At 37.4% G+C, this 14,617-nt stretch overlaps 1 protein-coding gene across 3 annotated transcripts; it reads right to left on the bottom strand.

Moving 5' to 3' along the window:
• Positions 1-822: 822 nt before the first annotated feature.
• Positions 823-14,589, bottom strand: LOC113020782 (nuclear GTPase SLIP-GC-like). Of its 3 annotated transcripts, none has more exons than XM_026165001.1 (20): positions 14,316-14,589; positions 13,587-13,673; positions 11,514-11,538; positions 11,274-11,357; positions 10,170-10,257; positions 9,678-9,891; positions 9,336-9,581; positions 8,234-8,434; positions 7,984-8,156; positions 7,287-7,341; positions 7,111-7,198; positions 6,900-7,021; positions 4,942-5,118; positions 4,695-4,849; positions 4,459-4,576; positions 4,220-4,328; positions 2,838-2,968; positions 2,633-2,714; positions 2,463-2,545; positions 823-2,001 (listed from the first exon to the last, which is right to left on the bottom strand). In XM_026165001.1, exons 1-19 carry the CDS (start codon positions 14,574-14,576, stop codon positions 2,472-2,474), a joined length of 2,490 nt encoding a protein of 829 aa, XP_026020786.1. In that variant the 5' UTR covers positions 14,577-14,589; the 3' UTR covers positions 823-2,001; positions 2,463-2,471. The 3 variants fall into 3 exon arrangements, with proteins under 3 accessions (XP_026020786.1, XP_026020785.1, XP_026020787.1); XM_026165000.1 differs by having other exon boundaries at positions 2,476-2,545; XM_026165002.1 differs by lacking the exons at positions 823-2,001; positions 2,463-2,545; positions 2,633-2,714 and having other exon boundaries at positions 2,867-2,968; positions 4,209-4,328.
• Positions 14,590-14,617: the final 28 nt, after the last annotated feature.

The following is a 14,617-nucleotide window of genomic DNA, read 5'->3' as shown; positions in this document are numbered from 1 at the left end:
TAAAACATCATAAATAAAATATAATAAGGACAAAAATAAAATACTGATATACAGAAAATGTCTTTAGTTTTAGATTGTAGAGTAATTTTTGTGTAGTGTTTAAAACTACAGTAGTGTGAAAACATATTTGTCACCTACCTGATTTTCTTTTTTGTTTTCTTGTACGTTTGTCACATTTTAATGTTTCAAATCCTCAAACAGGGCATTTAGGAAGGAACGCTGGTTTGAATGGGGAGTCGAGGAGGGCATTTACGTGAAAAGGCAAAGATCATCTCTGAATCGAGGAGGGGGTATAAGGGTACATCTTTCGCCATCTTACAATGCTGTGATTGTAGACATTCCCAAAGTCTGTGATTGGTACTCAAGGCAACTAATCAATGGTCATGACAATTTGCATATTAATGATCAAGAAACTGACCTCGCAGTCCATTGTTTATTCAGTGGGCTAGTTTCAGTCCTTGTGCAATGTGCTGTTTATAAGGTTGGAGAAACCTGCAGTCAGCTGAGACTGAAGAAGTCACTTGGATAAGGATGTTTCTCCCTCTGACGCTACGTCCAGATGAACAGAATCAACCTTTTGGGACCTTCATTTAGAAACTCCATTTTGTCTTTACTAGTATTATTTTTGTTTGATTTTTAAATTTGTTTGCTGTTCTGAAACACTGAAGTATGACAAACAAGAAAATAGGAAATCAGGAAAGGAGTAAACACTTTTTCACACCACTGTATGTTTGTCACGCAATGCAATCAATTTTTTGGTGATTTTAGGGTAAAAAGATCTGGGTTAAAAACAAATTTCCTATCTAATGATTACAATAAATATTTGCTTGCATGTAAGATTTATTGAACAGTATACAATATCAAATGCATGCATTCTTTTAGAATCAGTACAGATGAAGCAAGAAAACTAAATGATATACTAGCTGCATCACAGTGTGCTGGATTAATTAACATTTAAATGCTCTATGCAACAATCTCAGTTTGGTTCATCTTTTTCTTCAACAACTGCATGGTCACTTAAAATTATGAGATGTAAATATCTTTGTTTCACCAGTGTAATAAAGGAAGCACCTTAGTACCTTTTTGTAATGACATTACCAAGGTTACAGGAAACATGACAGTAAATGCTAAACGTGAATGAACTGTTACAGGAAGAAATAAAGTATGGTGGGTGGAAGAAACACGAGAGAATTACTGAAGACAAAAATCAAAACAGGAATTTAACAATATGCACAGAAGTAATTAAAATTTTAAACATTTAACGTAACAAAAAATAACAAAGAAACAACCTGAACCTAAACTCAAACTGTAATATATTCACCAATAATTCCAAACCCAGAAAAAGCTAAATGGCAGGGAGATGACAGAAGTAGCTGATGATTTCCTGCAGCTTTACTTAGAGCCATTTCTCACTATTTGTCATGTACACATATTGTATAACTGCAACAAACAAGTATTTGTCATTAGAACTGTGATGTAAGATTGGTACCTTTTCAGTGCTGGATGAGGCTCAATGTTTAACTGATAAGCACTTACATTAAAATAAATGTTCCCGTCCCAATGAACCAACAGTATACACATCAACTTAAAACATTAAATTATGATATTTAAAACAAGCAAAAAAATCAAAATGCTTTTGGAAACCGTAATCTCAGACTCTTACAATTAAAATCATAAATCTCAGGTTTGAATGGAGAATGCATTACATGTCTTCACGCTCTGCTATAAGTGATTAAAAACTACAACAAATTTTTAAAAAGAAAGAAATCAAAACATGATTTAGACCCTCGTGATTAACACCTTAATATTAGCAGTTTTAATTGATATCTATAATATTCAAGATGCTTTTTGTATGAAATTCATTAAAAAGTCAAAAGTACACATAAACACAACATTAAAAGAGAGCAAAACAAATATTACTGTGATAATATGTAAAGACCTCGTGTCTCTAATCAGTGTTTCCTCAGGGATGTCCTGTGGGTTATCAGGCCTCAGCTGTTTCTGTAGAGCAAATTAAAAATGGGTGCTGGATGGATCAGTTAAATTTAAATAAAAACCAGTGCTGTCACCGTTAATCTCGTTAACGTGAACTGATCCATGTTAACATGTCAAAACTGGCAAATCCCCGTTAACGAGTTAACGAAGATTAGTCCCTGTGAGGGGTTAGAAGTTCACGCTAACGCCGTCATCACGACTAACACGATTAATAATTAACTCATCTGGAGAACACTGACTCAAAATCCTCTGAATGTTTCTGTCAACGCATTTCAGGCAGTTTGTCCGAAATTTGTCTATTCTGCACTACAGATGGGTTGAGTGCATTAAAATGTTTATCGTGTTAACTTTGATGACGTGTATTAACATGATTAATGCTAACAGCACTAAAAACATTGTTCAAAATAATCAGAAAAATAGTTCATGATCACAGCCTTTTAAACAATTTGTGACATTTTAAGATTTACCCAGTGTGGTTACTTTTTTTCATCTTGATCGCCATTAAGTTCATCACAGTGTTTCTTCACCATCTCAAGATGTTCCAAAACATCTAAAAACAAAGTATTTGTTTTTATTAAATATTTATTGTTAGTGTTTGTATTGTGAGGATTCCTAACACTTTATATATTCTGTTTACCTGGCAGTGAGCAGGCCTCAGTCTTGAGTGAGTGTTCAATGGACTCCTCCATGGTTTTCTTCAGCGTCCTCAGGACAGTTTCCTAATTTATCATCAAAACATTTGTTACTTTTTAAATAGGCAACTATTGAATCCAAGAATAACTGGACAAGAGATAAATTATTGGTTTGATATGTTTCAAGACTGCTTGGAAAAAAAAAAACACCTTCAAATCGTTCAACTGCTCCAACATGGCATTTTTTGCCTCTTCAAACATGTCCATCTTTGACTCCACATGTCTCTCAATAGTGTCCCTCATCCTCTTCAGGGTGCCTTGTCCTTCAAATGCTGCTGCTTCTACAAGGAGACAATCATTTTCATGCACAGTTGAATAGAAATACCGAATTTTTCTAACCATAAGACGCATCGGATCATAAGGCGCATTAAGCAAAACAAAACAGTAAGATAAGTCAAACTTTACTCAACTCATTCTTCTTGGTTCCTCCACTTCCGTATGTGAAATGTGAAAATGAAAATTACCTGAAGCGCCTCAATGCTATGCTTTATATTAACCAAAATGTCATATAACTGTATAGTGTAGTATTAAGTGGACACGGCCCTGATAATAAAGGCATTAGACTACGTGTCCTTTAGTGGTAGAATGTTGGAGACTCTCACCCACATTTGTCTGTAGAAGTAGATAACAGGGAATCATCTCTCAGTGGAAATGTACTAGAATACTGTGGTTTAGACTAGAGTGAGACAGACTGTAATAAAACTGTTAAGCGCACACTGCCATTTGGAGATTCACTGCAGTGTCATGTAGGACGCATCTCCCTTCTGGAAGTAATAAAAGTGTAAAATGGTCTAGTGAGCAGTGTGTTGTCTTCCATTAGATGTGGATGTGTTGGTTTATTTCATTGGATATTTTTGAGTTTATATTAGTTTAGCTGCTGCTGTAATATATTCAGTCTCATGGCAATTTATTTGTTACTACAGACTGCTGGCAACACTGAGCATCTGTTGGCGATAAAATGGCCGGCGGTGACAATCCAGCAAAGTGGAAGTGTCTTGTCCTCCTTCCTGTATCCTGACCGATACACCATCTTGTTAGCTGCTAAACCTAAAAGAACTAGCTCTCACCTAACACTTCTCAACATTCAGTAACCTTACAAAAGTCACTGCTGTTTAGTTTTCTCTCTTCATTTATGTCTGAAGTGATAACAGAGCTATACGTTTTGATTTTTTGAGAAATCTCTCAGTCAGAACATGGTATATCATATTTAGGTGGAAACTAGTGAGCTAACGTCCTGCTAGCTTCTAACCCAGTTAAATTTAATAAATTTTGTTTTCATGGATGTCTGGATGTTAAACGGATTACGACTGGGATTATTCTGACTATGGTAGTCGTAATGGCTTCCTTGCTTACCAAAGTCGTACTAAAACATTTTTTGACAGATTTTTGAATGCCGTGTACCACATGAAATGGTTGGAGGTCAGTAAGCACAACCAGAATTCATACATAAGGCGCACCGGATTTTCGAGAAACTAAAGGATTTTAAGTGTGCCTTATAGTGCAAAAAATAAGGTAATTCACCTCTTGCCTACCTTTGTAGCATCCTTTCATGTTACTCCTGATTGTCTCTGTCAGACTGTTGTAGATCAATTTCTTTTGTGTGAGGATGGTTTTGTTGAGCTTTGTCTTCATTTTTTTTTCCTTAGAAACATGAAATACAGATTAACGTTATTTAAAACAGCATTAAGGTAAAATAACACAAGTTCAGTCTTTGAATGACTTTCTAATAATAGCTAAGCTAACAGGTTCATGGATAGAGAAGTTCTTTTACCTCGGTCTGGAGAAATGTCAGTTGCAGTTCGACATTTTTGTACTTTTCAATCAGTGAATCAGTGCTGAGTGAAAACGCATCAATGGCCCCATTGAAATTTCCACATCTTAGGTCGTTTCTGAATGGGGCAAAGATGTGGTTTATAATAGCAGTATTAGCAAGTTTATGATATAGTGCAATTTGTATACATGTATTGTTGTACATATTGATGCTGTTCAGAATTAGATTATTCTCACGGGAAGGTCTTTCTGAATTTTTCATCAATGCTTTTAGTCAAACAAGATGCTAATATCATGTTGAGGTCTTTTCGCTTCCCTTTTTTTGGTTTCTGGATGTCATCATTCTTAACTGCAGACTTTAGCGTCATGAGAAAAGCTCCGCCACTCGTTTTCTGAAACAAAACAGAATTTTTAAAAAAAATTTTTAAACACATGGTCACAAAGTATCCTTAGGTTTTGTTCCAGTTGTAATTAAAACACATACACTGGGGTATAAGAAGGACTTCAGTTTTCTTTCACACAAATTTTGGGATTTTTCAACTCCGTCACGTAGGTGTTGTTCAAAAGCTTTTGTAATGTCTTCAATTGCTTTTTTGACTCGATTAAGTTGGATGCTCAAGTTTCCCTCAAGGACTGCACACACCTCGTTTTTTTGTTCAACCTGAAAAACAAGAAAGATCATTATTTAAAGCAGCAAAACATCACATAATGGCTCTCTACTCGCTTTTGAGGCGGTCTTGACAAACCCAAGTTTACTCTAGACTCTAGTCCAATGATTTTTATTTTTTTTTTTTGCCTTCTGCAGGCCAATCAGTCTCTATTCTCTGTGCTTTTATATGCTCTCTGTCATTCTGCCTTACAGACTCTCATCCATGCAACTCGCCTCCTCCCCATCTTCACCTCACCCTTCACTCAGAGCTAGGGCTGGGTATCGTCACTCATTTCTAGAATCGATTCGATCCACAATTCGATAAAATTCGATTTGATTCAATTTGAATCGGGAAATTTTGCTTCAGACATAATTCAGATCATGCATCAGTACATTTCTATATTTTTGTATCTATAAAAAGAAATGTGACACTTGTGAGACATAATCAAAGGTGTGAGCGTCACAGCAGATGCCTTTGTGTCAAAGTAGTTGAGGATAAAACACAGAAAAACATGAAGGTGATTTTCCTGGCCCTAGATCTTATAAAAATATTCTGCAGTAGATCAAAAACGATACAAAACCATTAATAACCATATGAACATTACGTGATGCTGCTGACATAAAGCAGAGATTTATTAGAGACACAGCTGAGCATTTTGCAATTTTGCATAATTTTAACAAGTTTAAATTTGTTCAGCATTCAACAGCAGAAATGAGGCTTTCTTTTCAGAAGTTAGGAAAAAACAGCAGCCGACAGCGCTGTAAACAACGGTAGATTTGTGCATAACAAGCAAGCGAATAATGCAGAAAAAAGATTTTTAGACGGGAAACTGATCTTGAAGTACAGAGAGAGAGAGAGAGAGAGAGAGAGAGAGAGAGAGAGAGAGAGAGAGAGAGCTGTGCATGTAGTGTGATTTTATCGAGGTGGCAGCAAAACAATAAGAGGGAATTCATGACGATGTTTATGTGAAGTGTAGTTTGCTGCTTCTTTTGCTGCTGGTTCGGTCAATATTGTTTGGAGAGAGATAAAAGCTGCAGCTTCAGAATCAGGACAAAAAGGGCGTAAACACAAAGCGCGGACCCGCCGTCGGATCAGAATCAGCGAGCTGTCGGCTTTCAGCCCCGACTGTGTCCGGGCCGTCGGGTGAGAAAGGCGACATCTCACTGATTCTGATCCGTCGGAGGCTCCGCGCTTTGTGTTTACGTCTTTGTGCAGAATTCGTGTTCCTGCTCTCATTTACTGTTTTAGCTGTTTGGTGGTTGTTGAAATTTTGTGAGGTTTAACCTGAGATTCTGGCATTTCGGGCAAAATAAATTTATATTAAAAAATCGATTCAGGATTTTAATGAATCGATATCACGTTATCCAAGCGAGAATCAATTTTAATCGATAAATCGATAATCAAAATCCACCCCTACTCAGAGCCCCATCCAAACTACCATCTTCACTACCCCAACAATCCAGACTCTCGGGGTCCTGTCCTAACTCCCATCATTTCATCTGTGGTCTCATTGGTTCACTGGAGTCTCATTGGTAAATAACTATTTAATCAAATTCTGTATCTCAATAAATAATATTCAGTTCTTCCAAATAATCTCTCCTCTTTCAATCACTAATAATAAATTACCACATATAGATTTATGATGTCCAGTATCCCACATTTTCAGTGAAGGTCAGCATGCCTTACAATATGTTAGTAAACTTTAGTGAACATTTTATGAACATTTTTATTTTATGCATTTTCTTATGACCTTTAAGAAGATTATGAATGAGGCTTTATTGCCTGATCTTACCACTTCTCTGCTTCTGGCTCCTTGAATCAAAGACAGAATCCCATGAGCTCCAGACACATAGTTTGAGGTCTCTGAATGAGCGTCATTTAGATTTTTCAAAATTTCCTTGAGTTTCAGTATTTCTGTTAGAAATTGAAAAAGAAATATAAATCTGAGCAATACATTTTCTGTTACACAAAAACATACCATCACTGGTAGTGACTTCACCTACCATTGACATCTGGATTTACATTCTCCCCTTTGAGGAACTCTTTGGAGCTCACTGTGAAGACTTGGAAACTATCCTCACTGAAGTGATTCTGAGAACATTTTTGTTAGTCAGTTTTTATTTTTGGACCGTTTAAGAAAATAATTGTTTTAGATTTTGCTGTCAGATTGTAAATTTACCGTAATCGTTTTCCGCTTTTTGAATTCATTCATCACTGCTTTCTTGACTTTGTTTCTTTTAGAAAGGAAATAAAATTTGGATGTAAAAGTAATTTATTGTTAGTATTGTAATGGAAAATTTCAATTATTCTTATTTAAGGTTCAAGCATTTGTGTGCATACTTAGATGTGGCACTGTAATGAAAACTTCCACTGAGCAGTCTAAAACTAGATGAACTTATTTCAGCCTCAGTAGTTGAAAAAATAACTCCTTTTGCAGGTGGTGATAACGCCAAGAGCACGAAACAGGATACGCATTGTTCAGTTAGGTTTCAGAGCGAGCTGCGTCATGTGCTGTATGATCACTTTCGGACTTCCTCACTTTTTTGGGGAATAAATAAAGGTGTGAGAGCTGCACTTCTGTTTCAGAGACTGCATGACGGCGCCTGACTGCGTGTGCTCTCTCTCATGCGCATGATAATAACGAATGTTCATTACAGCCGAATGTGTCTGTGGACTTTGTTAATTAAATTTCTACAACAGTATTTATCTAATTAAAAACTTATTAAAACACGTATACATTGATTTTTTTTTAAATGTATAACTTTTAATAATGACTTTTAAACAACAAAGCAACAAAAAAGTGAAGTATATGGTCACCATGTGTATCTGTGCCAAACTTTCTTTGTAATTTGATTTTTTTTGTATATTTGACTTACGTAGCATCTGGTTTTTCATGATCTGACTTGGTGCAGATAAAATGAATTTGCTGACACTCGCCACCATTTCCCAGCAGGCTGCTGGCATCTTTCAGGATGTCCCAGGCTTCTCTTTCTGATGCTGCTCGATTCATTTCAGTCACAATCCACACTGTAGAACAACTGGCAATAAACTGAAAAGGAAATGAATGCATGTAAATTATAAATAACTAATGCTTTGAAGAAAGATAACATGACTTCTGTGAATTACCTCTGTCCACATTTGATCTCTGCTTCTGTTAGAGTCACCGTTTCCAGGAAGCTCCACGAGTGTGACATGATCAAGAAAATCATTGTCTGGCACTTTGACAGTCACACACTTCACAAGTGGCCAGTACCACCTCTTTACTTCTTCTGTCTCATTTGACTCACTTCTTGTATATTTCACCAATTTTTCAGACAACCCTTCAGCCTGCAAAAACAAACAAACAAGATAAATATAAGCCAATTGAATGTATGTGCCCATAACAAAGGTTTTAATGATTGGATGAAAAAGAAGATGGGAAATTAAAATAAGACATCCTATCTCAAAAATCTGAAATGAAAACCAGGAAAATAAATCCAAAGTAATTCGATTTTTTTATTTAAAAAAGAAAGAAAGAAAGAAAGAAAGAAAGAAAGAAAGAAAATAAACCTTTTTTATATTTTACTGTGGATCACAGTAAGTGGCCTGGTTCTTATATAGTGATTTCTTCTACTGCATGTAAACATTTGAAGCACTTTATAAAACTTGCCTCATTACCCCAAGCACTTTTTCTGGGTATGTTATTTCTAGCTAACATTTACACACATTCATTCTCTGATGGATGCATCGAAGATCAGCTTTACAAATGTGAAACTCTTCAACACCTCCACAAAGAAAACTGCAAGCTCCATAGTAACAGGATAATCAGACAGCAACAGGATAGTAAACCATAAAATTTTAACCACCACAGTTTCACTTGTTTTTTTGTTTCTTGTTTGATGGATGTCAAACATTTTGGAAATGAGGCACATCGACATATCGCCGACATATATCTGCTCAGCAATAAACTGCAGCAACATCTGCTTCACCAGTGCTTTGTCTCTGTCTACACTTTCCATTAGGGTGGCATTACATAGCATGGACTTCTCCCTGCTGCAAAGGTGCAGCATCAGGGTAGCTTAACACTGCTTGGGTAACTATTGACTGCTCACTATGTGATGTTCATAAGCCACACACTGCTATGTATCTCACCCAAACTGTGGTCTAATATATGCTTTAAACTGCAAGTATTCCTTTGTTCTAGAAGAAGAACCAGATTTTATTTTGGTCTGTATTACTGCAGACTTACTGAGTCACTTTCCAAAATTTTTATCTTGGACATTTGAAACTCTCGAATATCTCTGAAATATTTGTTGTCCATGAGGCTGTGAGTTGATTTTTCTTTCCACTCTTCTCCATACAGCGCTGACAACTTTCCATCAGGGTCAAGACAATCACCATCATCATCATCATCATCATCATCATCATCATCATCATCATCATCATCATCTTCTTCAAGAGCCAGTTTTAGGGACTGCACCTCATTTTCCCAATCCTACAAAAGATTATATCTTAATTTTAGTAAAGCAGTTTTTGTATCTACATTGTAACACATTACTTCAAAAATCACCATATTCATATTTCATTCTACCTCTTTTGTAATGAACTCGATGTGTGCCTCATACTTTGATCCATTGGTAGCCTCCACCTTTATCATTACTGAGGTACATGCACTGACACTTGCAGAAGGCAACAGGCCCTCCTTATTTATGATGGCATTGATTAAAGTGCTCTTTCCAGCCCCGGTTCTACCAAAGACACCAACCAGGTGTCTCCTTTCTGTCTCCAAATCTTTGATTTTATCCCTGTTGAATGAGTTTAAATATGGATTAACTGACCCATTCTCAGAAATATCAAACTGAAAATGCAGTAAAATCAGAAAAAAATTGTTTTTTAAAATGTGTTGAAAAAATTCAACTGACTACTGGAACAAACTACACAGCTCCATGTTGAGCTCTGACCGAGTTTAAATCTTTAGTATGTTTATTATACCAAATACCAGCAAAATGTTACAGACTGTCCCAACTTCCTGGGAAATGGTTGGAAGAACATCCAACAAAAATAGAAAATCTTTATTACTCACTTTAGGAAAGCGCTGATCTTGTCACGGCCATGTAGTCTTTCACTGACACGTCTCATTATGTCTTTGACATCAGACAGTATTTTTGTTTCTGTCAGAGAAACAGAAAAAAACCCTAATAAGTAGGAACCTGGAACCAGTGTAATGCAAATATGGTCCACTGATATGCAAATGTAACCCATGGTTATTTTATTGCCAATTGTATTCTATTTTTATTCTAATTTTAAGTGTTACTGTTTTGTTAAGTGTTGAGTTTTCCCATGAATGCACCATAGCGCTGTGCGTGGTGACTTTCTTTCCCTGCATCCGCCTGCATGGAGCTAGATGCGCAAAGCTGTGTGGAGATTCAGTCCTGCAACGTGTTGCGCTACAGAATTAATGTTTTCTTTGAAGAATATCCTGGCTGTTTTTTTTAAGTGGTAGAAATCTGCTGCAAGGAACAAGCGATGCCATCTAAGGACTGGATGCCACTAGAGGTGCCTAGAAAGGACGTTCTCAATCTGAAGGCCACCTGTTTCCTTGGAGGGTGGTAGGATACAACGATTTGTAATTTTGTTTAAGGATTAACATTTTTTAATGAGATCTCAGGACACTTTATGTTGCTACTTTTTTCCTTTTTGGGTCAGATCTGAGTCCACTTAACACAAAACCTGATGCACCAAAAAGCAAAACAGTGACTAAAGACAATTCAAATAACTTGAACACTTACCACATACTGAACACAAAGTGCACTGAACTGAAATGGACAGCATGCCTGATACATTTATGGACACTTGAAGTGATATGTTGTACATTGTTGAAGATAAAGGTTTGTTCATGTCTATGTTTTGAACCATTTAAATGTTGAATACACTCAAATCACTTTTTTCCTTAAGTTGTTGTCAGTGTCTCATTCTGAGTGGAAGGTTTTTCCTTCTTTAAGTTGAGTTACCACTGCCAGTCTCCTTACGATCCTAACTGAACCCAACAAGAGGAGATTCTGAAATATTGTTTTTTCCTTGACCTTGGATGACAGATTACTGTGGATTTGACTGATTTTGACTACTCAGTTAAAAATGGTGACACAAAGCAGGAATAAGTGTGAGGATTTCATATATGTGTGTGTACCTGACTGTGATCCTGCTGCACAGTTGTCTTGTCGTTTAGGAGATGGTTGCCATTCGCCCAACTCAAGTTCTGACTTTCTTTTTCCTTTTTGGATTTACACAAAATAATACAATTTAAAAAGAAAATCTGAATATTGAAACTTCTGATTATGGTGTATTTTAGATGTTGCAAAAATAATACTGTGAAAATAAATAAATAAATTAGATGTATTAAAATGAGAGTGAGATACATTTTTCTCACCTTTTTCACTTATGGATGGCAAATCCTGTGGAAGCATATAAATATTCAACTTTCACATTTAAAGTTAAATTATTATAAATTGTACATGTATGCATAATTGAATTTATAGAACAAATCATTTTATTGTACTATTCTTAGTTAGCGTATTGTCTGTCTTGTCTTAATGTTGGTTTAAAATGGAGCACTGTAACAAAAAATAATTTCCCCCAGGGATCAATAAAGTATTCTGATTCTGATTCTGATTCTGATTCTGATTGCTCCTGTACAGAAACAATTTGTTCTTTAACAAACTGTCAAAAACTTTCACATGCACTTTTTAAAATGTACACACTTATATGTACATATATTCTCAACTAGCACAGTGATTAAAAAAAAAGCTGTTAGGGTAAAATGTGTATTCCAACATCAGGCAACTACATCAGTTGTTTAGTGGTTGGTGGAGGTTGTAAGAACTTTAAGTCGCAGGGTGGTCAGGCTTGTGTGACTGGGGCTTTGCTTTGACTCAGGTCACCTTAGTGTATATTTATGAAGAATGAAGGCATGCTGCTTCATTATCTGATTTCCAATAACCCTTACCTGATCCAAATCAGCTGTTGCTATCACTATGTAGCAGGGTGTGGTTTTTGCAGGGTGACACGATAGGACTTTCATGAATTTCCCCCATGCACATTAGTGGTGTGAGATACTGCTGGATTTGGTATTCCTTTTATACTAAGTAAATAAAGGCCCAGTATCAACGATTGTGATACAGATACTAATGCTTTTTAATAATTATGGTGGATGGTGGATCAAACTGCTAAATCAGAATGAATTTTCATGACCTATAAGTGTTTGGGGGATTTTCTTTTCTTTGGATTATTAATTAAACCCAAGGACAGAAAACATATAATGAGAAGTCTGTATCACATCTACTTGTAGTTTAAATATAGTAACTGCACAGTATCCTTTTACAGTTAACACAAAGGGGTTATGATATATTCGTGATATTTGTTTCAATTACAATAAATGTTATTATGACACTTGAAAGCAGCAGCACTTAGATAGAGGTTGCCCTTAGGTTGCCTCTTTGATGATTCTAGGAGTAACAAAGAAACAGAAACCAGTATCCCAAAAAGTTAATTCTGTTCATCTGGACTGTTTTCAGTGGGAGAAACGTTTCATCGCTCATCCAAGTGACTTCTTCAGTCTCAGCTAACTGCAGGTTTCCCCAACCTTATAAACATTTGCACTTTACATAGTTGGGAAAACTTGGGATTTACTTACCTGGATGATTGAGCATGTATCAAGACAGAAACTAATATCAATCTCATTATGCTCCTATTTATCAATATCAAAACAAACTTTGGCATCTATATTTTGGTTTGATCCGCCCACCACCAGGGCCATGCAGATCTGTTTAAAGGGGCGGGTGCTCAAAGTTAAAAACAGGCACATAGAGCCAGGCTGAACAACAACACACATTCTTTAAGAATCTAATACGGAATCGCATCATACTATATCACTGTTTTACCTGATGGGGTACAATGTTGCTGTTGAGGAGTTTCTGCTGATCCTGCTCCTGATAGTGCAGGAGGAACGGGCTGTGTTGACTAAAGAATACACCTACTTACTGGCTTTTGTTGCACCAGTCTCCTACAGCTCTGCACCGCTCAGACGGCAAAGAATGCGCGTGCTCTTTGCGAGTTCATTCTCGGTTCGTAACCAGCGTGCTCTGCCATCAAGGGCGATCATTGGTTAATGGTAGTCATGTGACTGATGGAAACCACATCCTTTTACTTAGCAAAACTATGATTAATAGTTAAATATTATTGTTGAGGGGAACAGACAGGACTGTACACACTCCACACGCACACAAAAATAAACAAAAAATAGTAATAAAAAAAAAAAATAAATAAAAATTATACTCAAGAAAAGGGCACTTGGGGCACCCATCAGGAAAGGGGCAGGTGCTCAAGCCCCCCCCCCTCGCACGTGCCTGCCCACCACTAATACACACATCTAACCTTCACCAACTCCTCCAACAATGAGTAGTCTGCATGCAACCCCAATTCCCTGTCATACATGGCAGCTTACCAGAATCCCTCCTCGACCAGAGTTGGGTGTAGACATCCTGGTAACACTGTACACCTGCTGCACCTCCATGGCGTCCTCCTGGCATTCCTGTTGAAAATGTCCCAGGTCCCCACACTGCTCACGCACCTGTCCCTGTGTCTGTGCAGCCACCAATGAGCCAGGTACAGCGCCTGTCGCTGCCAGGACCTGGGGATAGAGAGCAGAGAGGAAATGGTTGTTGGAGCGTAGCCAGTGGTCCTCAATGGTCAGTGTCGCTGGCACAGGCACGGAAAGTTTGCTCCTTGGGGCCAGTAGGGTACCAAAAAGTGATCATCTGCCAAAAAGGGGTTTCCAGCATTTGCCAAAAAGTTTACTGCAGGAATTTAAGCTGTTATAAATTACTTGTTGACTTAGAATCTGTCAAAAATATCGCTCATGACGAATATCAAGTAACTTCAAATCAGGGTAAAACGTAATTGACAATAACAATGTTTTTTTCAAGAGAGAGCTAGCCAAGAGGGCATCAGAAATATAACATCACAGTTCTATAATCAAAAAGAACTGGATTGATGACAATATGGGTACAAATACGCATAAAGCCATAAAGATACTTGGAAGACAGATCATTTCTTTATTTTATATACAACCCCTTCATAAACCCTGTTGACTAAAGTGTATTTACTAACATAAGTAAAGATATTAGACTTAAAAAACCAAAACATCAAAAATCACTCTTTTGCAGATGCTCACCTCCCCTGGCTGCGATCTTCTGGGGTTTTCCGTCCGCGCCGCCAGGTGTTCTTCAGCCAGCCTCACTGCCGCCTCCAGATTGGGTGGCTTGCGACACTTGACCCAGTCCGCCATTTCCCTTGGGAGCCCCTCCACAAACTGCTCCAGAACGACAGCCTCCAGCAGCTGCACCTCCCCTTGTGTCGGGCCAGGATGCAGCCACCTCCCTGCGTCGTACCGGAGCTGCTGGGCAAAAGCCGAAGGCCCTTCTTGTGGTCCCATGCGGCAACCACGGAAGCGGCGATGATGGTCTTCTGGAGAGA

Source organism: Astatotilapia calliptera, chromosome 4, assembly GCF_900246225.1.
Source record: "Astatotilapia calliptera chromosome 4, fAstCal1.2, whole genome shotgun sequence".
Classification (NCBI taxonomy): Eukaryota; Metazoa; Chordata; class Actinopteri; order Cichliformes; family Cichlidae; genus Astatotilapia; species Astatotilapia calliptera.
This window is presented reverse-complemented; position numbering and strand designations above follow the sequence as displayed.